The sequence below is a fragment of the Herpailurus yagouaroundi genome, unplaced genomic scaffold, assembly GCF_014898765.1.
Source record: "Herpailurus yagouaroundi ecotype Mexico unplaced genomic scaffold, PumYag 202, whole genome shotgun sequence".
Classification (NCBI taxonomy): domain Eukaryota; kingdom Metazoa; phylum Chordata; class Mammalia; order Carnivora; family Felidae; genus Herpailurus; species Herpailurus yagouaroundi.
Genome location: NW_024412433.1, coordinates 2,952,420 through 2,979,982, shown reverse-complemented (window position 1 = coordinate 2,979,982; position 27,563 = coordinate 2,952,420). Strand labels below are relative to the sequence as shown.

General features: G+C 50.0%; 1 protein-coding gene across 3 annotated transcripts in view; it reads left to right on the top strand.

The window, feature by feature from the left end:
- SCLY (selenocysteine lyase) overlaps positions 1-26,184 on the top strand; it is a 33,094-nt gene extending 6,910 nt beyond the window's left edge. The window contains exons 3-12 of one of the 3 annotated variants that reach the window (XM_040450499.1): positions 1,494-1,594; positions 4,401-4,554; positions 10,308-10,435; positions 10,642-10,806; positions 11,761-11,867; positions 18,573-18,609; positions 20,981-21,064; positions 21,708-21,810; positions 23,347-23,422; positions 25,042-26,184. In XM_040450499.1, coding sequence (XP_040306433.1) covers positions 1,494-1,594; positions 4,401-4,554; positions 10,308-10,435; positions 10,642-10,806; positions 11,761-11,867; positions 18,573-18,609; positions 20,981-21,064; positions 21,708-21,810; positions 23,347-23,422; positions 25,042-25,213 — 1,127 coding nt within the window. In that variant the 3' untranslated portion in view covers positions 25,214-26,184. The remainder of the gene's footprint in view (positions 1-1,493; positions 1,595-4,400; positions 4,555-10,307; positions 10,436-10,641; positions 10,807-11,760; positions 11,868-18,572; positions 18,610-20,980; positions 21,065-21,707; positions 21,811-23,346; positions 23,423-25,041) is intronic. The other 2 variants (XM_040450500.1, XM_040450501.1) reach the window with 2 other exon arrangements.
- Positions 26,185-27,563: the final 1,379 nt, after the last annotated feature.

The following is a 27,563-nucleotide window of genomic DNA, read 5'->3' as shown; positions in this document are numbered from 1 at the left end:
CTGGGGAGAGCGCCCCTCCCCGTGGAGGCACCGCTGTCTCCACGCCTTCACCTGCCGGACACGTGAGCGGTTTCCAGCTTCTGGCCGTCAACGGTGACGCTGCTGGGACCGTCACCAGGGACGTCGCTTGCTTTCCTCTCAGTGAAGAGTAACTGCCGTGAATGCCTGGGGACGGGGTGGCTGCATCGCACGGCGGGGGCACGTGTGGCTCCTTAAGGGACTGCTGTCCTGTGTCCAGCGTGGCCGTGGCACGTCCTGCCCCCATCGTGGTGGTCCCTCCGTGGCCTCCTGAGCACTCGGAACAGACAGTCGCCACTTCAGCTGCTCTCCTGGCCTCAGAGCGGTGGGGACGTGGCCCCGGGAGCCCTTCCTCCCTCAGAAACGCCCGGAGGCTTGTGGAAAGGTGCAAAAAGTGAATAGAGGGCGGCTTTTGCCAAGTAATAGGTGAACTAGGAAACCCACCTTTGCAAAGAAATCGCTGTGAAGCGCTCATGTGAAGGTCTCGAGGTGCGTTGGGAAAGGCGGGGCGTCATACTCCAGTCCAGCAGCACCACCAAACACCACAGGCCGTCACGACTTAGAAGGCAAATCCATACAAGAGTTGGGCGCCCGGGTGGCTCAGTCGGCTGAGCATCTGACTTCAGCTCAGGTCATGATCTCGCGGTTCGTGAGTTCGAGCCCCACAGGGAGCTCTGTGCTGACAGTGCAGAGCCTTCTTGCTTGGGATTCTCTCCGCCCTCCCCCTGCCCCGCTCACGCTCTCTCAAAAATAAAACATTGAAAAAAAAATCTCTACAATAGTCTTTTAAGGATTGTGTGAATTTCTTTGTATATTAATTTTTACCACGTGATTTTACATTTCTGTTTATGCACGATTGACTGGTTTCATGGTGCCTGCTACCCCCCCCCCCTTTTTTTACAAGTAGGGCTGAATACTCACCCAACTTTGCTCTACAGACTAAGGAAGAGGGGCCACTGACACCTCAGAATTCCCTCCTGCCTGCCCTTCCTTTCGCTACCACATACAATTTGGGTCCTTCTCTCCCACCAGCCGGTGACACTGGCTGCGTGGCCTCCGTGTGACCGTGCGTCTGTCCCTGAGGCAGTAGCCTGTGTCGTGCACCATTGGACCTTGTGTTGAGGGCTCACGAGCTCTCTTGAGCTTATTTCTGGTGTTGTGCAGCATGATCTTAAGCAAATTATTCCATCCTTTGGCCCTCCTGTCTTGATGGGGGGGGGGGGGCAGGGCAGATGGCCACGGCTCCCCTGTCCTGTAGCCTCTGGTGAGACGACGAGCACATCTGCGGGGACTTCAGGGTCCCTGCGCCGGCTCATTCCTAGGTTGTGGCCTGTTGTTTTCACGCCAAGGGGACACGGGTCGTCTCAGAATCGCCCACCGAGAGCGGTTCCTTCACGTCTGGTTGTTGTTCTAAACGTGTGTTTGTTGGGAAACCGCAAAGCCATGGTAGTGAGTGTCCGTTTTGGTCTCTCGAGGTAAGAAGGCCAAGGACATTATTGACACAGCTCGGGACAACCTTGCGAAGATGATAGGTGGGAAACCCCAGGACATAATCTTCACTTCCGGGGGCACTGAGGTAAAGTCTCTAGACAGGCTCACCGTCTTTTCGCTGTAAGTCATATGAAAAAATAAAATGTGACTCCCTCTTGGTATTTTTTTAAAAGAAGAGTGATACTTAGTCTTGCTGTTTTGCAAATTAGCTTGATACAATTAGCCAATATATATCCTATAAATAAATTCCAGGTGGCTGATAGGATGTTTGTGATGTGTGTACATTGACTTGCTTTGCATCATTTCAACGAGGAGAGTTTGCCCTTTATTTTGCCCTGGAATTAGTCTTTTAAATCCCTTATTGTTGCCTTATTAAGAGTTTGAGGTTTGAGCCATTTCAGATGCACTTTTATTTTTATTTAAAAAATTTTTAAATGTTTATTGATATTTGAGAGAGAGAGAGAGAGAGACAGAGTGTGAGCAGGGGAGGGGCAGAGAGAGAGAGAGAGAGAGACACAGAATCTGAAGCAGGCTCCAGGCTCTGAGCTGTCGGCACGGAGTCCCATGTGGGGCTCGAACTCACGAACTGTGAGGTCTTGACTGAGCCGAAGTCGGACGCTTAACCGATTGAGTGACCCAGGTGCCCCATGTACTTTTAAATTGATAGGAAAACTCAGAGACAGTGTGATGGCTTCTCAGTTAGTAATGGTCACTGTCTTGCTTCCCACAGGTGATGTGACTGTCCACATAGAAAACCCAGGAGAGGGCCACCTGGGTTAAGCGTTGGTTAAGCGTTGGAATTCTCTCCCCCCCCCCCCCCGCCCCTCCCCTGCTCACGCTCTCGCTTTCAAAATAAATAAACTTCAAAAGAAAAGAAAGCCCAGGAGAATCTGCAGCTAGATTATCAGAGCTAATAAGAACATTTAGCAGTTATGAGATACAAAAACCGGTTGTGTTCCTGTGTCCCCTCAACACGCACGTGTGTTGTGGAAAATCAACCTCTGTGCTCCAGAGCCAAAATGTAACACGCAGAGACAGTCTGGGGACAAAGAGGGACAATAGTTTTATCATTTTGCCAGGCAAAGGAGGCCACAGCAGGCTAGTGCCTTCAAAACTGCAGACTGGCCCGGGGTAAAAGGCTGAGGGGTTTTATAGGAAAATACAGGATCCAGGCAGTGCCGGTAGGAATCTGGACCGGGATGCCAGCCGCGTTCGTCATCTTCAAGATGGTCTTGTGACCAGCGATGGCGCCGACTATCAAGCTTCATTACTGAGAATCAATACCGAGTCCCTGGAACAAAGGATTCTGCAGAGAAACAAGTGGAGGGGAGGAGGCTTCAAGAATGAGGAAGAGGAAAATTGGTTCAGTTTAAAGTCCAGCCTTGCTGGAGCATTAGTGTGTCCATCTTCATTTTCCATCTTTGTGTTTCTATAGCAGCTTCAGGTGCTTACCAGAGCATGGAAAATAGCAACTACTTAGGAAATAAGCCTAATAAAAAAGAATTTGTAAGACCTTTTTTTTTAAACATCTTTTTTTTAAGTATTTTGAGAGAGAGAGAACACGAGCAGGGGAGGGGCAGAGAGAGAGGGAGAGAGAATCCCAAGCAGGCTCCAGGCTCTGCACTGTCTGCACAGAGCCCGGTGGGAGGCTCAAGCTCTCAAACCGGTGAGATCAGGACCTGAGCTGAAATCAGGAGTTGGACACTGAACTGACGGAGCCACCCAGGCACCCCTGCATTTACATTTATATTTGACACACATTTCTCTGAGATAAGTTTTTTGTTTTGTTTTGTGGTTTTAAAGTCTTCTACTTTGAACTCTTCACTTACCCTCTCTTGATACAGAAACCAATATTGTTAGTTTGCTAGTGTCTTCCAGGGAGAGTCTGTGCGTTAAAAGTAAGTATGTAGATTTATATATTCTTTTTTAAAAGATGTTTATTTATTTTTGAGAGAGAGAGGGAGTGCACACGAGCAGGGGAGGGGCAGAGAGAGAGGGAGACACAGAATCCGAAGCCGGCTCCAGGCTCTAAGCTATCAGCACAGGGTCCCACACGGGGCTCAAACTCAAGAGCCGTGAGATCATGACCTGAGCCGAAGTCGGATGCTCGAGCTACTGAGCCACCCAGGCGGCGCCCCTAGATTTATATATTCTTTTCACCTTTGGAAGCATACTTTTGCATATATAAACAAATGTGTGTGTATTTCCTCCTTTTGATAGAAATTGGATAGGTTACTGTATATAATATAATGTCTGTGACCTTTTCATAAATTACTATCACATAGCAAGTGTATTTGTATGTGAGATCCTTCGGTATCTGCACATAAAGGGTTTCCTTGGTGTTTATGCCTCGGTGCACAGTGAACATTGTTGCATGAGTTATTTGCCAGGCTCTCTTACTGGTGGACACTGAAGCCTTTCTGAGGTTGAGCTGTTTCCAGGTTCCCCCTCAGGAAGGACCTCTGCACATGATTTCGCTTTGTGCAATGATAGCAACAGGGTCAAGTCCAAGAAGCAGACGTGCCGGGTCAGAGGGCTTATTTGATAGTTATAAAATGGTCAGATTACACTCCCATCAGCAGTGGGTACTGGGGCCCAATATTCTTTTTTTGATAGGTTTATAAAATTTAAAAATTCATAACATTGCTTAACCAGACAGGCATAACTAGCTGGAAATGAATTCTGACGTTATCGAAAGTTTGAAACCCCAACCCTTTGTCGCCGAGCATTCAAAAGGTGCAGCACAAAAGTTGAACGTCTTTGGGACTGTTTTTTTCCTTTTTAAACGTTAGCCACAAGGACAATGAAGTGAGAGAAAGTGCCACCGTCGCCCTCCCCTGAGCGCAAGTCTTACAAGTCTTACAAATGTTCTTTCTGCTGCCTCTCCGCAGTCCAACAACTTAGTAATCCATTCCGTGGTGCAGCACTTCCAGCACACCCGCAGCGCAGAGGGGGACGGGGCCGTGCCCCACCTCGTCACCTGCACCGTGGAACACGACTCCATCCGCCTGCCCCTGGAGCACCTGGCGAAAGAGCAGGTGGCCGGTGAGTGACCAGCCTGGCGGGATTCCCGCGGGGCAGCTCCGCTTACCTCCAGTACCGGATTCCAAGAGGAGGAACTTGCCCCTGGGACCTGCGGAATCATGTGCCCTCCTGCATGCGGTCCTCAGGTGCAGGGGCCACACGGCCTGTTCCCACATGGGGGTAATCTGTAAACTGTAAATGCTGCCAGTTTCCCCCTTAGGGACAAACTGGGTCATCAGCGTGTAGAACTAGTCATCTGATTTACTGAATGATACTTCAGACTCTTGTACGTAACAGGTATGCACATAGTGAAATCGTATGCCTATCAGTGCTAAGCAGGGCTCTTCACTTGGATATTAATTAAATCTTGGCTCCTTTCTCTGTGAAGAACAAGGGTCAAATAGATATCAGCTTCGGGGTAAACACAAGAATAACTGTGCTTCTGCTGCACGACTTCAGCTCGACACAGTGGGCGCGACTAGCCAGGCAGGCCGCGGGGTCGGGCGAGCTTGGCCAGCAGCAGCCCTGGGCACCTTTCCCTTCCCCTGTGATACGAAGTCTTGAGACACCGGGTGCAGACCGCAGACTTTTGAAAACTAAGAGCCTTTTGCTCCCTCAAGACAGCCCGGGTAAACACTTTCCTTTAAACAGACTGACGTAGGGGTGCCTGGGTGGCGCAGTCGGTTAAGCGTCCGACTTCAGCCAGGTCACGATCTCGCGGTCCGTGGGTTCGAGTCCCGCGTCAGGCTCTGGGCTGATGGCTCGGAGCCTGGAGCCTGTTTCCGATTCTGTGTCTCCCTCTCTCTCTGCCCCTCCCCCGTTCATGCTCTGTCTCTCTCTGTCCCAAAAATAAATAAAAAACGTTGAAAAAAAAAATTTTAAACAGACTGACGTCTCAGCCTCCTTCTTCCATCTGCCTGGAAACCTGAAGGTGAATCACGGGAAAGTATTTTTATCATAATGATAAAGGACACAATGCCATGAAGCTCCACTTGACGATGAAGGCTTTTTGTTGATTTTCCCGTTGGACTGGTAGGAGAGTTTTTCTCTTTATGGTCTTACCATACTACTACTTTATTTTATTTTATTTTTAATGTTTATTTACTTACTTTTGAGAGTGTGTGTGGGGGGGGGGGGACAGAGAGAGAGAGAGAGAGAGAGATTGAGAGTCTCAAGCAGGCTTCATGCTCAGCGCAGAACCCAACATGGGGCTCAATCCCACAACCCTAGGATCATGACCTGAGGTGAAATCAAGAGTCAGACACTCAACCTACTGAGCCACCCAGGTGCCCTGAAAAAAATGGACTTTCAAACAAAGACTATAACAAGAAACAAAGAAGGACGCTAAATAATCATAAAGGGAACAATCTAATAAGATACAACATTTACACATTTACAATGTGTGTAAATATTTATGCACACAATGTGGGAGCATCCAAATACCTAAAGCCGCTAACAACAAAGGAAGTAATCCATAGTAATACAATAATAGTAGGGAGATCTAACAACCAACTTACATCAATGGATTGATTATCCAAACAAAAAGTCAATAAGGAAATTGTGGCTTTGAATGACAAATTGGACCAGATAGATCTAACAGATATATTCAGAACATTCTATCCTGAAACATCAGATTACACATTCTTTTCAAGTGCACTTGGAGCATTCTTCAGAAAAGATCACATGTTAGGCCACAAAACAAGTCTCAACAAATTAAGAAAGACTGAAGTCATACCATGCCTCTTTTCCAGCCACAATGCGATGAAACTAGAAGTCAACCACAAGAAAAACTCTGGAAAGAGAACAAAAAACATGCTACTAACCAGTGAGTGGGTCAACCCACTTCAGAAAAGAAATTAAAAAATACATGGAGACAAATGAAACTGAAACACAACAGTCCAAAGAATTTGAGATGCAGCGAAAGCTGCTCAAAGAGCGAAATTTATAGCAATATAGGCCTAGCTCAAGAAGCAAGGAAAAATCTCAAATAAACAATGTTACCTTACACCTAAAGGAGCTAGAAAAAGATAAACAAACAAAACACATAACCAGGAGAAGGAAGGAAATAATAAAGATTAGAGCAAAAATGAATGGAATAGAAACTAAAAACAAAACAAAAACCAGATCAGTGAAACTAGGAGCCGGTTCTTTGAAAAGATCAACAAAATCGATAAACCTTTAGCCAGACTCATGAAAATAAAAAATAACCCCGCACAAAGTCACAAATAAAAGAGGAGAAATAACAACCAACACTACAGAAATACAAAAGATTATAAGAGAATATTATGAACCATTGTATGGCAACAAATTGGACAACCTAAAAGAGATGGATAAGTCCCCAGAAACCTACAACCTCCTAAAACTGAAGCAGGAAGAAGTAGAAGATTTGAACAGACCAGTGACCAGCAATGAAATTGAATCAGTAATCAAAAACTCCCAACAAACAAAAATTCAGGACCAGATGGCTTCACAGGTGAATTCTACCAAACATTTAAAGAAGAGTTAATACCTATTCCTCTCAAACTATTCCAAGAAACAGAAGAAGGATTACCCTGATACCAAAAGCAGATAAAGACACTACAAAAAAAAAAAAAAAAAAAGAGAACTACAGGCCAATATATCCGATGAACATAGATGCAAAAATTCTCAACAAAATATTAGCAAACCAAATCCAACAATACAATTAAGAAAATCGTTCACCACAATCAAGTGGAATTTATTCCTGAGATGCAAGGGTGGTTTGAAATTCACAAATCAATCAACATGATATATCACCTCAACAAGAGAAAGGATAAAAACCATATGATCATTTTAATAGATGCAGAAAAAGCATCTGACAAAACGCAACATGCATTCATGATAAAACATGACCTCAACAAAGTAGGTTCAGAGGGAACATACCTCAACATAATGTGAAAAACCCGCAGCTAACATCATACTCAGCAGTGAAAAACTGAGAGCTTTCCCCATAAGATCAGAAATGAGACAAGGCCATCCACTCTCACCACACAGTACTGGAAGTCCTAGCCACAGCACTCAGATCAGAAAAATAAAAGGCATCCAAATTGGTAAGGAAGAAGTAAAAGTTTTCACTATTTGCAGTTGACAGAATACTCTATACAGAAAACACCAAGAACTTCACACACACACAAAAACCTACTAGAAATGATAAATGAATTCAGTAAGGTCACAGGATACAAAACCAATATGCAGAAACCCATAGCATTTCTATATGCTAATAATGAAGTAGTAGAAAGAGAAATTAAGAAAACAGTCTCGTTTACAATTGCACCAAAACCAGTAAGATACCTAGGAATAAGCAAACAGATGGAAGACCTATACTCTGAAAACCATAAAACACTGAGAAAAGAAATCAAAGACGACAAAGATGGAAAGATACTCCATGCTCATGAGTTGGGAAAAGAAATATTTTTAAAATGCCCACACTACCCAAAGCAATCTACACATTTAATGCAGTCCCTATCAAAATACCAAAGCATTGTTCAAGAACTAGAACAAACAATCCTAAAATCTGTATGGGATCAAAAAGGCCTCAAATAGCCAAAGCAGTTTTGAACAATTAGAACAAAACTAGAGGTAATACAACCCCAGCTTTCAAAATATACCACAGAGCTGTAGTGATCAAAACAGTATGGTGCTGGTACAAAATAGACACATAGGTCAATGGGCTAGAATAGAAAACCCACAATAGAAATAAACCCACAATTATACGGTCAATTAGTCTTTGACGAAGTAGGAGAGAACATGACATGTGAAAGAGACATTCTCTTCAACAAGTGGTGTTGGGAAATCTGAACAGCTACATGCAAAAGAACGACACTGGACCACTTTCTTACACCAAACACAAAAGTAAACTCAAAACGGATTAAAGGCCTAAATGTGAGACCTGAAACCATAAAAATCCTAGAAGAGAGCACAGGCAGTAATTTCTTTGATGCCAGCCGTAGCAACTTCTTTCAATATATGTTTCTGAAGCAAGGGAAACAAAAGCAAAAATAAACTACTGGGACTACAACAAAATTAAAAAACTTCTGCACAGTGAAGGAAATAATCAACAAAAGAAGAAGAAAAACTGCTGAATGGGAGGAAATTTTGCACATGATATTTCCAATAAAAGGTCAGTATTCAAAACATATAAAGAACTTATACAACTTAACATCAAAAAATCAAATAATTCAATTAAAAAATGGGCAGAAGACATGACAGACATTTCTCTATAGAAGATCTCCAGATGGCCGACACATGAAAAGATACTCAATATCACTAATAATCAGGGAAATGCAAGTCAAAACCTCAGTGAGATGTCGCCTCACGCCTGTCAGAATGGCTAAAATTAAAAATCACAAAAGCAACAAGTGTTGGCGAGGATGTGGACAGAAAGGAACCTCATGCACTGTTGGTGGGAATGCAGACTGCGTAGCTACCGTGGGAAACGGAATGGAGGTTCCTCAAAAAATTTAAAATAGAATTACCATATGATCCAGTAATCACACTACTGGGTATTTAGCCAAAGAATGTGCAAACCCTAATTTGAAAAAGTATAAGCACTCCTATGTTTATTATGGTGTTATTTACAATAGCCAAGATCTGAAAGCAGCCCAAGTGCCCACTGATAGATGGATGGCAAAGATGTATATATACACCATGGAATATTACTCAGCCATAAAAAATAATGAAATCTTGCCACTTGCCACAACATGGGTAGAACTAGAGAATATAATGTTAAATGAAACCAGTTACGCAGAGAAAGACAAATACCATATGTTTTCACTCATACGTGGAATTTAGGAAAGAAAACAAACAAATTCAAAAAGACAAACCAAAAACAGACTCTCAACTATAGAGAACACACTGGTGGTTCCCAGTGGGCAGGTGGGTGGGGGGATGGGTGAAACAGGTGAAGGGGATTCGTGAGCACGGAGTAATGTATAGAATTGTTGCATCACTACATTGTACACCTGCCACCAATATAACACTGTAGGTTAGTTATAGTGGAATTAAAATTTTTAAAAATTTTTTTGAGAGACAGCATGCATGTATGTGCGAGCAGGGGAGGGGCAGAGAGAGAAAGAGGGAATCCCAATAGGCTCTGTCAGTACAGAGCTAAATCCCATGAACCGTGAGATCATGACCTGAGCCGAAATTGAGAGTCGGACACCGAACCGACCGCGCCACCCAAGTGCCCCTAAGATAAATTTTTTTTAAACAAAGATGCCCTTGGGGCACCTGGGTGACTCAGTTGATTAAGCGTCCGACTCTTGCCTTCTGCTCAGGTCATGATGTCATGGTTCGTGAATTGAAACCCCACATCAGGCTTTGCACTGACAGTGCGGAGCCTGCTTGGGATTCTCTCTCCCTGTCTCCCTGTCCCTCCTCTGTCTCTTTCTCACCTTCTCTCCCTCTCCCTCTCTGCCTCTCTCAAAAATAAATGCATAAACTTAAAAACATAGGAGAGAAAAAAGATGCTCTCATGAGCTAAGAGCGGATTACCTCCTCTTGGGCCCCTCCACAGCCGAATGGGGAGTGTGTCCCACGGATGATCAGCGACGGAAGTGGCATGAGAGGAGCCTTCAGGTTGGCTGTTTCTGGGCACCGTGATAACGGGTGGCTTATACTCCTTCTTGATCGGTTTTGGAACTTTTACAATCGGTTACTTTTTAATGTGGAAATACTTTTGTTAAGCTGTATCTAAATGAACTTTCAGCAGAGGTTATTTCGTAAGATTAACCTCGGTCCTTGGGTCTTTTCCTCAGCGGTCACCTTTGTGCCGGTGTCCAAGGTGAGCGGGCAGGTGGAGGTTGAGGACATCCTGGCCGCCGTCCGCCCGGCCACGTGCCTCGTGACGGTCATGCTGGCCAATAACGAGACTGGCGTCATCATGGTGAGTTGTTTATCCTTTTAAGAAAACGTAGCGCGGGATGAAGGGAGCCCACGCTCTGCTTGATTTTCTCAGGCACCACACCTGGGGCCTCTTCCTCTCGTTTTTCTTGTTTGTCGCCTGTCCTCCTTCGTGACTCTGTGTTTCTTTCACTGGGTTTTCATGAAATCAAAGCAACATCCTCAACTGTTTCTTTTTCCCTGCTTCAGCCCATTGCTGAAATCAGTCAGCGAATCAAAGCCCTGAACCGGAAGCGGACAGCTTCCGGACTGCCTGTCATTCTGGTGCACACGGACGCCGCGCAGGCCTTGGGGAAACGGCGCGTGGACGTGGAGGTTCTGGGCGTGGACTTCCTGACCATCGTGGGGCACAAGGTGCATCCACAGAGGCCTCCTCCCCCCCGTGACCTCGAGGCTCACCTTAGAGCAGGGCCCACAGCGCCACTGATCATCCGTTTGTCATCCAGGGCGCCCGGGGGACATGGTGCAGCAGCCCGCGGCCCCCGCCCGCGGGGGCTAAAGAAGGGGGGCCAGCAGCAGCTGGAGTGCCGTTTGATGTGTGGCACGGGGGGGAGAGTGGGGCAGGAGGGGCCTGCCAGGCAGGGCTGTGGGAGGGTACTGAGGGCTCAGGTGAGACATAAGGCAGGTGGCTTTAGCCAGGTAGTGAGTGTTCTCTGCCGTGGGCAGAGAGTGCCTGCAGACCCCTCGCCAGCCCTCGTGTCCCCCGCCTCCGCCGCCCCGGGGACGGAAGAGGTGGGGTTCAAGACGTTGCCTTCTCTAACTTGATTGAAAGCGCGGCTCCTGAACGCAGAGGTTCAGCTCTTCTCTTTACGGTGGAAGAGAGAAATGTGAGCAGGGAACGCCCTTCTGAGGCTTTGCTCATCTTTCTGGCAGTGGACCGGAACCTCAAGTAGTTTTAATCCTCTATTTTGAAGCATGGTGCTCAGCTAGTTTCCAAAGGAGTATGTGTGCCGACCTGACGCCGTGGCTCTTAACTGATTTTTGCAAAATGATGATTCAAAAACGTGGAGTCGTACCCAGGAAAAGCCCTTGGCAATCTCTAGTTCCAGCCGCTCTCCTTTTATGAATTCTGTTCTGTGATGTGCAGTCAAGCTGTATTGCCACTGGGCTGGGAACAGGAGTGCAGGCTCCGCCCTGGACCCCGAAGGCGATTTTGACTCCGGCACGTCCAGAATGGTGACAGGTAGCACGGCTGTGGGGCTTACACAGCACACAGGATTTCTCTGGGTGCCTCTAAGCACTCAGCACGTGTACAGAGTAGGAACTCGGAAGGTTCTTGTTGAATAAGTGACCGACCTTTCTTTCCAGTTCTATGGTCCCAGGATTGGAGCACTTTACGTCCGCGGACTCGGTGAACTTACCCCTCTGTACCCTATGCTGTTTGGAGGTGGACAGGAACGGAATTTCAGGCCAGGGTAAGATAGAAGGTTAAGAGAAGTTTCTGACCTACTGGTGATACTCTTGGTCTGTAGGGCAGTAACTTGTCTTTGTCTCTCGGAAGAACTGTAATAGCCCATTCTCTGTCACTACTGAGTCAGAATTTGCCCCACTGATGGATTCTGCCCTTAGGACTCCCAGATCTTCGGTCTCTATGGGGATGATTCAACACGGGAGCCCTCCTTACTGAGATGTACTGCTGTGCTCATGACCGTGGGATGAGCGGGGCTCACAGAAGCACTTGTTTCCTTTCTGGCAGCTCCTTTCTGACACACAGTGGTACTTTAGCCAGGACCACGCCTCTTATCAGAAATGCTAATAAGAAGCAGAAACCAGAACATGGTGGTGGGTTCCTTGGGTTTTCTTTTGCGTCCTTTCTCCTGACTTAGAACTGATGAAGCCTGCAACCCAGAAACACCAATGGAAGTGTCAGCGAGGAAAAAGAAAACGTGAAGAAGAACTAAATGGAAATTTTAGAGCTAAAAGCTACAGCAACCAAAGTCCGAAGCTCCGTGGATGGGCTCACCGGCAGGATAGGGGCACCAGAGGAAGGAGGCTGTGAACCGAAAGAGAACAACAGTGTTACCCAATCCAAACAGCAGGGAGGCAACAGACTGGAAAAAACTGAAACCATGCCTCAAGGACCTGTGGGACTATAACAGAAAATCTAACATTCATTTCATTGGTGTCCCAGAACGAGAGGAGAAAGGGTGGGGATGAGAAGGAACTTGAAAAAAAAAAATGGCTGAAAACTTCCCAAATTGGCAAGAGACATATACCTACAGATTCAGGAAGCTGAACAAACCCCAAGCAGGATGAACCAAAAGAAATCTATGCCAAGGCATATAGTTGAACTTCTGAAAATGAAAGCCAGAGTAAAAATCTTGAAAGCAGCTAGAGGAAAAAAAAAATGACACCTTTCCTATAGAGTAAAAGTAATTCAAATGGCAGTGTATTTCTCATCAGAAACCCCGGGGGGCCAGAAGGAAGTGATGCAATATGTTGCAAAAGCACTGTCAAGCCAGAATCCTATACACGCAGAAATACCCTTCAGGAACAAAGGGGAAAGCAAGACCTTCTCAAGTAAAGGAAAGCTAGCGGAATTTGTCCTCTGAAGACCAGTGCTAAAAATGACAAAAGGGAGTTCTTTAAACAGAAAGGAAATAGTAAAAAAAAAAAAAAGGAAACTTGGAACATCAGAAAGGAAGGGAGGAAAGGGAAGGGAACGAAGCATGTTATGGGTAAATAAAATAGGCTTTCCTCTTGAGTTTTCTTGATTATATTTGATGGCTGAAGCAAAAATGATAGCCCTGTCTAATGTGGTTCAAAATATATGTGGAAGAAATATTTAGGATAATTATAAATGGGGGAGGGCTAAAAGGATGTAAATGGAAGTAAGGTTCTACTCACGGGAACATCTCAAAAATGTTCAAATAACCCACAGGGAGGTAGGAAAAAGAAAACAGAGAAATAAAAAAACAGAATAAACAGAAAAAAAATTTTAATGGCAGACCTAAGCCCTAACATGTTAATTACATTAAATGTAAGTGATCTAAATGTAGCAATTAAAAGACAGAGCTTGGCAGAGTGAATTTTTTAAAAAATTGACCTAACTATAGTTGAGCCTTGAACAAACAACACAGGGGTTAGTGGTGCCAACCCCTGCACAGTTGAAAATCTGCATGTAACTTTTTAAATTCCCCCCAAACTTAACGGCTAATAGCCTACTGTTGACTAGAAGTCTTACTGACAACATAAGCAGTCAATGCATATTTTGTATGTCACACGTATTATACAGTATATTCTCCACAATACAGTATGCTAGCAAAAAGAAAATATGGCAAAAATTATGAGGAGAAAATACATTTATAGTACTATAAAAAACCTGCATAAAAGTGGACGCATAGTGTTCAAACCTGTGTTGTTCAAGGGTCAAGTATATATGCTATCTTTAAGAAACTCACTTCACATATACTGATGGCTGAAAATTAAAAAAATGGAAAAATATGTATCAGACAAACCTTAATCAAAGGAAAGCAGGAATGGCTATATAACATTAGATAAGGAGACTCTAGAGCAGAGAAAATTACCAGAGACACAGAGGGGACATTACATAATGATTAAAGAGTTAGTCCACCAAGAAGTCCTAGCAATCCTAAATGTCAATGCACTGCACGATAGAGCTGCAAAATAGTGTGAGGCAAAAACAGATTGAACTGAATGAAAAGAGAAATAGTCAACCCACAATTGCACTTGGAGACGTCAACATCCTTCTGTCAACAACGGATACAACAACCAGACAAAAGTCAGCCAGGATATGGAAGAACTCAGTCATACCCAACAACCAACCGATTGAAGTGTTTAGAACACTTCATCCAACAGCAGCAAAATATACATTCTTTACAAGTGCCATAGGATATATACTAAGATAGACTATGTTCTGTGCCATTAAACAAACCTCAATAAATTTGAAGAACTGAGGCACCTGGTGGTTCAGTCAGTTAAGCATCTGACTGTGGCTTGGATCATGGTCTCACAGTTCTTGTGTTTGAGCCCCACATCTGTGCTGATGGCTCAGAGCCTGGAGCCTGCTTTGGATTCTGTGTCTCCCTCTCTCTCTGCCCCTCCCCCACTCATGCTGTGTGTCTGTGTCTCCCAAAAATAAAACATTTTTTAAAATTTAAAAAAAAAAAAACTACTACAATTCACTTAATATGAGAGTAGATCATTTAAATAGCTTTATAATTATTAGGAAAAGGAGATTCATTTTGTAATTAAAAAAAAATTTTTTTAATGTTTATTTTTGAGAGAGACAGAGACAGAATGCAAGTGGGTTAGGGGCAGAGAGAGAGGGAGACACAGAATCCAAAGCAGGCTCCAGGCTTTGAGCTGTCAGCGCAGAGCCTGATGTGGGGCTTGAACCCACGAGCCGTGAGATCATGACCTGAGCTGAAGTCGGACGCTCAACCAACTGAGCCACCCAGGCGCCCCCATTTTGTAACTTTAAATCCCTCTAAAAATAAATCTCCAGGGCCAGATAGTTTCATGAGAGAATTCTGCCAAACATTTAATGAATTAACACCATTTCTATGCAGTCTCTTCTAGAAAAGTGGAGGAAGGAACATTTCCCCAATTCGTTTTATGAATTTATACCCAAACCAGACAAAGGTGGTATAAAAAAATAAAACTATGGGGGCGCCTGGGTGGCGCAGTCGGTTAAGCGTCCAACTTCAGCCAGGTCACGATCTCGCGGTCCGTGAGTTCGAGCCCCGCGTCAGGCTCTGGGCTGATGGCTCAGAGCCTGGAGCCTGTTTCCGATTCTGTGTCTCCCTCTCTCTCTGCCCCTCCCCCGTTCATGCTCTGTCTCTCTCTGTCCCAAAAATAAATAAAAACGTTGGAAAAAAAATTTTTTTAAATAAATAAATAAAATAAAACTATGGACCAGATATCCCTCATGAATTCAGATGCAGAAATCTTGAACAAAATATTAGCAAATGGAATTCAGCAATATATAAAAATAATACACACACCACGATAAAATGGAGTTTGTTCCAGGAATTCAAGGCTGGTTCAGTATTCAAAAATCAATCTATGCAATATAGCATAGTAAAGAAGAAAAATAACATCATTTAATGTAGAAAAAGCATTTAACAAAATTCAACATTTATTCATTAAGAAGTCTCACAATGATATGACCAGAGAACTTCTTCAGTTTGAAAAGGGCATTTACAAGAAAATCTACAACTAACATCATACTCAGTAGTCAAAGCCTGAATGTTTTACCCCTATGATCAGGAACAATCTGGGGATGTCCACGCTTACCTCTTTTTCAACAGTTCTGGAAGTTCTAGTCAGTGCAGAAGGCAAGAAAAGGAAATATGAGGGATACAGATTGGAAAGGAAGAGGTAAAACTGTCCCTATTTATAGTCTCTGTAGAAAATCCCAAGAAGTATATAAGAAAACGCCTAAGACTGATAAGTGAATTCAGCAAGATCACAGGTTACAATACAAACATACAAAAATCAACCATATTTTTGTACATTGGTAATGAACATATGAACAACAAAATTAAAAAATACAATACCGTTTATAATTACTCAAAAATAGAAAGCTAACAAAATGCGTACAGGACTTGTAAGCCAATAACTACACGATGTGGATAAAAGAGAGCAAAGATCTAGGTAAGTGGAGAGATATACTCTGTTCATGGATCAAAAGACTCAGTATATAAAGATGTCAATTCTCCCCAAACTGGTAAATGTTTAGTCCAGTCTCTGACAAAAACCCAGCAAGTAAACCAATGGAACAGAATAGATACAATCAGAAATATGCCGAAATGATTTTTGACAAAGATACAAACGTAATTCAGTGGAGGAAAGATTCTCTTTCAACAGATGGTGCTAGACCAATTAGACATCCTTGGTCAGGAAACCACCCTCCATCTAAGTCTCACATCTTATAAAATATTAACTCAAGATACATGATGAACTTAATGTAAAACATAAAACTATAAAACTTTTAGAAAACAAAAACAGGAGAACATCTTCAGGCTCTAGGGCTCAGCAAAGAGATCTTAGACTTGATACCAAAAGTATCCATAAAAAGGAAAATTGATAAACTGAACTTCATCAAGATTTAAAACTTTCACCCTGCAAAAGACTTTGTTAAGAGGATGAAAAGACAAGCTGTGCACTGGGAGAATAGGTTCTCAAATGATGGCTTCAACAAAGGATTAGTATCTAGTATATATAAAAAACACTCAAAATTCAACAGCCCCAAATCCCAAACAATTCAGTCAAAAAATGGGCGAAAGACATAAACAGGCATTTCACTAAAGAAGATACACAGACAGCAAAGAAGCACATGAAATGATAATCAACATCATTAGCTATTACGGAAATGCAAAAGAAAACTTCAGTGAGCATCATCCGACACCTATCAGCATGACTAAAACAAAACCCTGTGACAACACCGAGTGCTGAGAGTACAGAGACACGGCATCACTCATACACGGCTGATGGGAGTTTGAAGTGGTCCACCCGCTCTGGAAAACAGCCTGGCAGTTTCTTTTAAAATTAAATATGCACCCATCATACAACCTAGGAATTTCACTCCTGGACATTCATCCCAGAGAATGAACACTTGTATTTACACAAAAATCTGTACACGAGTGTGTATAGCGGCTTTATTTATAATAGCCCCAAAGTGCAAACAACCCAGATGTCCATTAATGAGTGAGTGGCCTAAAAGGCTGTGGCACATCTGTACCGTGGACGCTACCCAGTAACGAGAAAGAATTCACTCTTGATACACACGACAGCCCAGAATCTCCGGCGAATTATGGTGTATGAAAAAAGCCAATGCCCCAAAGGTATAGCTCTCTAATTCCATTTATAGAACATTCTGAAAACGACAAAATTAGAGGTGGCGGACAGATTAGCAGTTGCCAGGAGTTAAGGAAGCAGTGGGGCTGCAGGGAGGCTGGTCTGGTTATAAAAGGCCAACGGGGGGACCTTTGTGGCAGAAATGTTCTGTATCTTATCCGTATCCGGGTTGTGATCTTGTGCTATAGTGTTATTAGGGCAAAGCTGAGTGACAGAATGCCTCTGTAGTATTTCTTATAACCACATCTGACTCTACATTCTCTTAAAAAAAAAAAAAGTTTAAAAAAAAAGGGCAGAACGTCAGGTGTTCTGGAAGCTCAGTAGGTGGACAGGGAGGAGGAAGCAGGGTTTGCGTTGCTCTAGATGGAGGGTAGAGGGCTACCCGAACGCCCCGAGGGAGGGAAGGCTCCAGGTTCTACACGGGGTCCTGACTCTTCCACGTGGGCAGCCCCTGCCCAGGCAGTCACAGGTGGTAGGCCTCTGAGAGGTGCTCTTGGTCTGGACGAGCCCTACAGGTGAGTGGGGTGAGGTCTAAAGAGGGAATGTCCCGGACCTTCCCCAGGTGTCAGAGCCTGTCTCCGGGGACACAACTGACCAATAAACTTGTCAAAGGAAGCTCAGCAGGGTCACGTTACCTGTACTACCCTGCGCTTCGAGTTCACTTGTCCCCTTATCTCCTGGGCAGCAAGCAGCCGCCAGCCCCAAATGTTTACGAAAACTTTGTGTAGCCAAAACTTAAAATTAAGAAAATTAATAAGTTAATGAAAATAGAGCGAAGAGTTCTGCTTTTAGCTTGTTAGATCTGAGCGAGAGCCACCCGCCTGCAGGGGCCCTCCTGTCCCTCTCCTGCACACACACAATCTCTAATAACAAAGGATTCGTCCCGTATGATAGTTGAGAAGCTTCAGCTGAAGGGAGCAGTGTTGAGCTGAGGTCTTTGGACCCCTGCCTGGTTCGACAGGGAGGCCCAAAGAGGCAGGCCCTGGGGTCTGCAGTTGGAGGAGGGGTCTTTCCTGGGTGGGAAGAGGATCCAGACAGAATGGTCACTGCGGACACCCAACATAATATTGCCCAAGATGGGCCGTGTCAACTGGGACTGGACTGGGAGTGTCCACATGGAGGGTTTGGGGGCCTACGGCTGCCACTGAGGCAGCCACATGGCACATGTCTAGGAAAAATGTTGGTGTAATTTTGTTTTTATTTTAATTCATGACTTCTGCAGACAGGATTCCTTCCTGGGACACTTGCTAGTTGCTTTGCATGGAAATAGGATTGAATGAATCCCTTGTCTCTTACAGGACAGAGAACACCCCAATGATTGCCGGCCTTGGGAAGGTAAGCCTTGCTGAGCTTGGACAGGTGAAGCGGGTGCTTTGTCTCATGTGTAGGAAAACCTGAGTCTTGCTCCAGGGGTGTCCCCTTTACTCCCCCATGCACAACACCCCGACACCTGATGTGGTGCAGGGGGGGAGGCTTCCACGGGACAATTCTGGGGCACCAGCTGGGTGTCCTACAGTTTAACTCAACTCTAACACTGTCTACCTGGAGATGGCGTCAGACCCCGCAGGCCAAGTGCTCAGGCCCCCACGACTGCCCCCACCAGCCCCACGTCACACGCCAGTTGTCCCAGCAGCCAGCTATAGATCTGAGGTTCCCGTGACCCCCTCCTCGGGTTCAGTTAGTTTTCCAGAACGGCTCACGGAAGTTACAGAAACACTTTGCTCACTAGATGATTCGTTGAGTGTGAAAGGATGTGATAAAGGAGACAGACATCCGGACAGAAGAGACGCGCAGGGCAAGGTGTGGGGGAGGTGCTATCCCAGCAGCACCTGCATGTGTTCAGCAACCCAGAAGCTCTCTAGACCCACGCTATTGGGATTTTTGTGGAGGCTCTGATCAGTCCTTCACTCCATGTTTAGCGCCCCCCCACCCCCTCCGGAGAATGTGGTAGCGGGGTGAAAATTCCAAGCCTCTAATGATTCAGTGACCCGTGCCCTCCCAGAGCCCACCCGGAGTCTCCACGTTAGAATAAAAGATACTCGTATCTCCTGGGAAATCCCGAGGGGTTTAGGAACACTGTGTCAAGAACCGAAGTCTAAATACTAGAACAAGAGGTGCTCCTAGCTCTTATCACTTAGGAAATTACAGGGGTCTCAGGAGCTCTGTGCCGGGACCCAGGCACTGAGACCTATTTTTTTCCATCATCTCATGATCTATTTCCCCAGGACTTTGGGAGAGATCATGTTCGTGAGCCCAATAAATGGACTGATGTTAGAAAAAGCCTCAAATTATATTCATCATCCCGGAAGTATACTTTTTGAGTTCTGTAGAGTGGGTTGCACGTGCTTAGCATTGAAAGCGAAAAGCTCTTTCCTCAAGCCTCTGCTGATATGAGAAATATAGTCATGTCTTCACAGCAGAGACCAAAGGTCAGGCCCACAGGTTTGCTGGGCCCCCGGGCCGCCCCGGCAACCCCCTGGTTGTCCTTCCAGGGTGGCGTTTGCAGCAGGAGATCCCATATGCTGGCACCTCAGCTCCCTGCTGCAGCTGCACCTTCGCCCGCATTCTCTGACTGTCCCCCCTTTCCCAGCCCGGGCCCCACTCCCCGGAGATGACTCCCAGGCCGGTCTGGGTGTCCTCCCAGCTCCCCTCCCTTCCTGTGCGCTTCCCGAGGAACCGCCCCTCCTGCCTGTGTCCTCCGTGCACCTCCTCCTGTGCCTCTCCACTAGAATGTTCCCAGCTTTCCAGACTGCCTTTCCGGCCGCCCTGCAGCCTCCTCCCCAGCCTTCCCACCGCCATGCGGCCTGCCGGCCAACCTCCTGATGCCCCCCCAGCCTCCTCTCCACAACTAACATCGCCCTCGGGGCTCTCCCCCTGTCCTGCAGCTCCACCACCAGCCTGTGCTCAGGGCTTTGAACGTGGCATCTCACGGCAGGTCCTGACCTTTCTCCTGAGAGACCCACATCCCCCATTGCTTACTTGGCATTCCCGCTGGGCGGGCACAGGCGTCTCCTCCCTGGCTCCCCTCCCTCTCCATGGTGCCTGCCGCCATCCAGCACCTCATTGGAGAAATCTAGGAGATGCCTTGTCCTGCCTGGTCCTCGTCCCCTGCACCTGATGAGCAGCCAGTGAGTCCTGCGTCCTGTCTCCCCAATATACTGAGGTCTGCGGCCTGTGCGTCTCCAGGGCCTACCCGGCTGGACCGGGTCATCCCCATCTGTAGTCTGCACTTAGCTCCTGATCCTGTCTGTCCTGGGCGCCCCGGCCTTGTCCCCCTCCGTCACTCTGTGCTGGGAACACACCTGCCCCTCCCTCTCCCTCTGCCGTGGCCGTGAACACCCTCACTCTGTGCACAACCACCCCCACCCCCCTGCCCCCGTCTGCATGATGCTGTCCTCGTCTCTGGAACGGAGCTGCTGGAACCGGCAGGATCTCTGGTGCCGGGAGGTGTCAGGCAGGGCCTGATAAAGTAAATTCCTGTTGAACGGGTGAAGATAACTTCCGAAGCACGTATCCTGGCCCCTGGCACACGGTCGCACTCAGTAAACATGATCTATTCCTGATGTTGCAGAAAATGAGCACTGTGAGGAAATGTCACTTCTCTGTTATCAGTAAATCTCACCTCCACTCTTGAAGGCTGCTTTATTCTCCTTTGTTCTAGGACAACTGAGCATACTTTTTCCCTCTGCTGTTCCTGTGTCCCCAGGCTGCGGAGCTGGTGACCAAGAACTGGGAGGCTTACGAGGCCCACATGAGAGACGTTCGCGACTACCTGGAGGAGAGGCTGCTGGTGAACCCCGGGATCCGCGGGACGGGGTGGGGGGCGGGGCTGTGAGCCCGGGATCCGCGGGGGCGGGGCTGTGAGCCCGGGATCCGCGGGGGCGGGGCATGCGGTCAGCCCCATCTTTACCCGGTTGACCGTCAGGGTGGAGGTCGGTGCCACCCAGGCAGCAGACAGGGCAGGGGTTGACCGGGTCAGGGGGCTTTGAGGACAATCAGGGGGGAGGTTGGAGGACAGAAGCCCGAGTCCGGCCCCCCCCCCCCCCCCCCCCCGGGGGCCGGGCGGGGGGGGGGGCTTGGGGCCCAGGGGGGGGGGGGGTGGGGCGACCACCCCCGCCCCCCCCCCCCCCCCCCCCCCCCGCATGGGCTCTAGGCCTGTGGGCCGGTCTCGGCCGCCGCGTGTGGGAAATGCCACAGAACTAGTGTATCTGGGGGTTGCACGGGGAAGAGCCACCGTATTCAGAATTTTTGACCTTGTTAACTTTGCTTACCAGTTTCCGTAACTATTATGGGTCGCTGCTTATTGATGAAATTCTTATTTTATGTGACGAGGTTGGGATTTTGTCTTCCAGAAAAGGCTCAAGGTCAAACCGTTGATGGGGGTGGGGGGAGGGGCTTTGAAACCGCCCTTGAACACCCCATTGATTTTTCAGGCTGAATTTGACAAGCAGAGAATCCATCTGAACAGCCGCTTTCCAGGGACTGAGCGACTTCCCAACACCTGCAACTTTTCCATCCGGGGACCCCAGCTCCAAGGTGAGCAGGGTCTGTAGGTCCCGCGTGGGGTGGTGGGGGCACCGGGAGCAGCGCAGCCTTGCTGACCCCAGGAGGCTGGGCCCCTGTGCACTGCTTCCTGCTCTCCCTGCCTGGGCTCACTGCTCTGGGCAGGTGGCACCCTGGGCGAAGCGCCTGCCCCAAGCTGATGGGGAATGAGGTGACAGGGACTAGGCTTTAGATCCGCTTGTCCATTTCTGTCAGCAGGTTTGACACAATATCTTATGAGGATAAGGGAGAGGAGAGGGGTCAGCTTTAAAATTTGGCCCAGAGTCAGGACGAAATGCACGTCTGTGGGGTTCGTTCGTTCCTGCGATGACAGGTCTCCTGCTGGAAACCCAGGGATGAAAATCAGGCCTGGCTCCCCCAGTGCCCTGAGGCCAGTTCCAGGGCGCTGACCTGCCTTGTTTCCCAGCACAGGGGAGCCTTTCTGCAGAGCAGTCCTGACTGTGTAGGGAGGAGGTGGTTGCCCCCTGGAAACCCAGGGATGAAAATCAGGCCTGGCTCCCCCAGTGCCCTGAGGCCAGTTCCAGGGCGCTGACCTGCCTTGTTTCCCAGCACAGGGGAGCCTCTCTGCAGAGCAGTCCTGACTGTGTAGGGAGGAGGTGGTTGCAGGGAGGAGTGCAGCCCTTCTGCACCATGTAGGGGGGTGGCTGCACTATGTAGGGGGGCGGGGGGCACAGCCGTGACCACAGCGGATGGGAACCTGGGCTGGATGCTTTTTCGCTGCGAAGGAGCTTAGGCTGTTGGCTGCCTCTCCGGCTCGCCTTGCTGTGGGAAAGAAAGTTCCTGTCACCTTCCCCATTTTTGGGGGGCAGATGTACTGTATTCAGTGATGACCTATGTTAATTTAAATGAGACAGATTTTTTTGTTGTTGTTTATTTTTGAGACGGAGAGAGCATGAGCAGGGGAGGGGCAGAGAGAGGGGGAGACACAGAATCCGAAGCAGGCTCCAGGCTCCGAGCTGTCAGTGCAGAGCCTGATACGGGGCTCAGACTCAGAGATTGCAAGATCATGACCTGAGCTGAAGTCAGACGCTCAACCGACTGAGCCCCCCAGGCGCCCGAGATTGTTTTTTTAATTAAGTCAGTAGATTTATTATTTTAATCCCTGTGCTTACAAAAGAAAAGGAGGTGCCTTCCTTAATAAAGCCACCCCCCTGGGTGGCTCCACCTCCAGAAAACACAGATGTTACGTTGAAGTGTTACTACCGGGAAGTGTTACTATTAAGGAAGGCAGCTGCTGAGAATTCTGAGCATCCTTCCTGGGCACTTGATCGGAAGTAACGTTTCGAGGGCAGTTTTATGAGGCAGCATCGTGTTCGAGAGGAGCCATTTTCTCTGGGTTTTGCTGCCCGGTCACCTAGGATGAGAGGGTCTTGTGCCCTGGAACCACCCCGCCCCCCCAGGTGGCCTGAGGGGGGTGGCCTCAAAACGTGGCAGGAGGGCCGAGAAGAGGTGGACAGGTGGGGCCCACCTGCACCATCCGTCTCAGAGCCGCGTGCCGTGTCTCCGCAGGCCGTGTGCTGTTGGCACAGTGCAGGACGCTGCTGGCCAGTGTGGGGGCCGCCTGCCACTCGGACCAGGTAGATCGGTAAGTGCTCCGGTGCTGGGCCGCGGTGTCCAGGGCGCATCCAGCAGCCAGGACAGGCCACTGGGCCTGGGGTTTCCAGAGCTGCGCAGCCAACGGGGACACAAAAAGTGGCCAGACGCCGCAGGGCCAAGGGGAGGAGGGGAAACTGCAGCCTAAGGGAGGTCGCGAGGGAAGGAAGGGGCAGGGCAGGCCGCAGGAGCTCCCTTCGTCCTCAGAAAGTGGGGGTCTTCTGAAGGGTTGAGACAGGCCTGTGGACACCTGTCTGGTGCAGGGGGATTACAGGACAGCAGGCCCAGGCAGGCAGCCATGGCTGAGGCAGGAGGAGACAACTGTGGGGCCCGGGCATCGGCGGCAGTGGCCGGACCCCGGTGGAGGAGGAGCAGGGGTTCGGCTTCCCACTTGCCGTGAGTGGGGGTGGGGGGTTGGGCCGCAGAGGCGGGCGCAGTGCTGGAGAGACAGAGCAGAGCCGTGGTCAGCAGCGGGGTGTCACAGAGTCTGTGGCTACGCATGTGAGCTTGAGCGCGGCAGGCCAGAGCTCTCCTGAGGGCTGCGTGGGGATGACAGGGCCTCCTGGCGGCCTCAGAGCCCTGCAGGGGGCACTGCATGAGGGCAGGTGGGGCCAGGGGCCGGCATGTGGCAGCCAGAGTGAATGTCAGGAGCAGTGAGGCCGGCCGGTGTGGAGTGCAGAAGGGGGGCGCAGGGAGCTGCCCCTTACCAAGTGCTCCCATAGTCGTGGTTCAGGGTGCTCCCCACAGCCCTCAGGAAAGGATCCGAGCGGCCCATTCCCCAGATGAGGAAACTGAGATAGCCCCAAGATGAGGGGGAGGGGAGTGAGGAGGATGAGGAGGGGCCGACAGCACAGCAGGTAAGGGTCATGTGTCCAGGGTGGCCCCTGCGAGGGTAGGAGGGGGAGGGGTGGAGGCAGCTGCTCACTGCCCCCTGGCCGTGCCCTTCGGGAACAGGAAGTGACGCCACCCAGCCAGGGGAGGGCCAGGAGCCAAGAGCCGTGAGCTGTGTCACCTCTCACCTGCATGGACCCTTGGTGACCAGGGGCGATGGAAGTCACCCCTTCCACATAGCCCTGTGCACGAGGGGTGTTCATCTGGACGGTTTTCAGGGCACCGTATGTGACAGGGACTCCCGGGACTGTGCGTGTGGGAGGCCCATGGGCCCCGAACGGTGAACCCTCCGGAGCGAAGGGCTCCGGAGCCGCCCTACGAGTGGTGTCTAAACTCTGAAAACGCTGGTGGGGCCCCGTGTGCCAGGGCCTGGCGCTGGGGGCTGTGGAAAACACAACCCCCGCCTCTCGCCTCTCGGTGCAGCCGCGTGTCTCCCCAGAGACCTGTCACTCTCCTCGAGGATGAGAAGCCCTGTGTCCCAGGTGCTTGGGCTGTCTTGGTGCCCGCCTACCCTGGGGCCGATGGGCCGTGTGGAGCCCGAGCACCAGCGGTGGGCCCGGAGGTGCTTGGCAGAGAAGGGAGCAGGTCTATGCAGCCCCAAGTCGGGGAGCCGGCTGGGAGCAGAAGGGGCAGGGTCCCTCCCCGAGCCCCCAGGAGCACAGGAGAGCCTCTCCTCCAGCGGCTGACGCCAGCTCTCCCCACCCCCACCCCCACCCCCAGGCCATCCCCAGTGTTGCTGAGCTGCGGCATCCCCTTCGACGTGGCCAGGAACGCGCTCCGGCTCAGCGTGGGCCGCAGCACCACCAGGGCCGAGGTGGACCTCGTCGTGCAGGACCTGAAGCAGGCCGTGGCCCGGCTGGAGGGCCCGCCTGGCGCCAGGGGCGCCTCATAGGAAGCCCTTTGTGGGCACAATGCAGACGGCTCCCATCTTAATCCGTGCAAGTCTTCACTTTGTCCCGGAGAGTCTGACACAGCGACTGGACTGTGCGTGCGTGTGTGTGCGTGTGCGCGTGTGTGTGCACCTGCATGCGTGCGCGTGAGGCCTTCAGGCCTCCTCCCCTGTCCTCGGGTCAGGCAGACGCCACAGGTGCTCACAGGCCCAGGACACAGATGCCTGTGCGGGACTGTCACCGTCACTGCTGCCCAGTGGCCTCGATTGAGGTGGAGACGTTTCGGCCACGTGCTCCCCCGTGGGAAGTGGGGTGAGCCGTTTTTATCCAGAAGACAGATCCTAGTATCTACAAGCGATTGTCGGTCGTATCATGAGAATAGGCAACCTGATTTTTGCTGCAGTCACGGCCTCCCCTACGTGTTTACACAGCAATCGTCTGTGTGCCCTCCCCTCGTGCCCAGGGCCCTCTGCAAGCCCTTGCTCGACAGGTGGGGGCCCCCCGAAAGTCAGGCCCCACTCCCTGCTCCGCGTCCTCCTGCTTCCCCATCCCGCCTGTCCCTCAGCCCTCCGGCCACTGCGCCCCTCCCTGCACCTCCCCCCCACACCTCCCTGCACACAGCCCTCAGGCCCCGCAGTCTTTTCCTTTTGGTCAATTACTCAGGGCTTCAGCTCGGACATGGGCACGACTGGGCTTGGGGTCATTCCTGAGCAGTGAGAGTCAGTCTGGCCCTGGCTCCGCCCGCATCATAATCTCATCCACGGAAGGATTCTTTTATTGTCACAAGTGCTCTGTGGCGTCCTGGTACGCCTCAGCGCTCAGGCTCCTGGAGACACTTAACACAAGAGTGATTTTTTAATTGAATAAACGCTTGTCACGTGTGGCTTTAAGGTGTAAAGAGCTACGTGATGACATTGAGGCCACAGTTGTCAGAAATTAGGTGAACTAATAAAATATTTCAGTGCATGTGTGAGGCGTTTTGTGGTTTCTCTAGCAGGTGTTTTCTCTGGGGTTCATGGCGTGTCTGAGCCGGCCGTGGAGGCGGAGTTGGAGGGTTGGGCAGTGACCCCAATTTGTCACCATATGATTAGGCTTCAGCTTAAGAAATTCAGCCTGAGGTTGTGTGTCTGGGGGCCCTTAGGAACAGGTCACTAAAGTTGAGCGTCCTGCTGCCTCTGGGCAGAGGCCTCGGTGACCCCAACTTGCCCAGCGAGAAACGAAGGGTGTCCAGCCCCAGTGAAGAGAGCAGTCTGGGAAAGACGCGTGGCAGCTCAGACTGCCCTGCGGACCCCCAGCTGCAGCCCCGGAGACTCGGTCGCTGCGGCTGGGGACTGGGCTGAGCCGGGGGCCCCGAGACCCTCGCTCACCTGGGAGGCCTTCCTGTGCAGTGTCAGAGCCCTGTGCCCCTTGCTGGCTCTGCAAAGCTGCTGTACCGCAGAGGTTCCTGGAGCCTCCGAGGTCTAAGGCCAGCTGAAGGCCCTCGGCTCCCTGGGTGAAGACGTGGCCAGAACGGGCAGACTCCAGCTCATGTGCTGGTAAGTGGCCCGGAGAGGGCCCCACTGTGAAGAGCGGAGTCTCTCGGGCGGCCTCTCCCCCACGCCCCTGGGCCAGCACAGCCTCAGGCTGCTGCCCGGACCCGAGGAAGCAGATGCTGGGGAGCCTCCCCCCTTCTTGGAGGGACACGTGTAACTGTGAACACACACCAGACGCAGGAAGTCCATCTCGGGATGAGGGACGGTGCGCAGCTCCTTAGCGCTGGTTCCAAGGGACAAACGGGCATCGTCCAGCCGCGGGACGGTAGCCGCCGGACCCGGACCCGGTGCGGACCCTTCCCCTGGGCCCCGGGCCCTCCGCCCACCGCAGCTCTGGGCACCGTGGGAGTGGCTTGGGTAGTCCCCACAGCCTGCCCCCCGCCCCCGCACCCCCCTGCCGCCTCCCATCTGCCCTGTGTGCCGCTTATCGGTAACCGGAGCTGGGAGCTGCGTCCACGCCTGAAACAGGAAGCCGCGGCCTGTGCGCGAGCCGCCGAGAGCCACCGGGTGGTCGGGCCGGAGGATGGAGGGGCAGCGGGCGCTCGCGGCCGCCAAGGACGGGGACCTGGCCACCCTGAAGCGGCTGCTGGAGGCCGGTGCCCTGGGCCCGGGCATCGTGGATGCCCTGGGGGCCGGCTTGGTGCACCACGCCGCCCGGGCCGGCCGCCTGGCCTGCGTCAAGTTCCTGGTGCGGCAGGCCGAGCTGCCCGGCAGCCAGCGGGCCCACAACGGGGCCACGCCGGTGCACGATGCCGCGGCCACGGGCAGCCTGGCCGAGCTGCGCTGGCTGGTGCGCGACGGAGGCTGCGGCCTGCAGGTG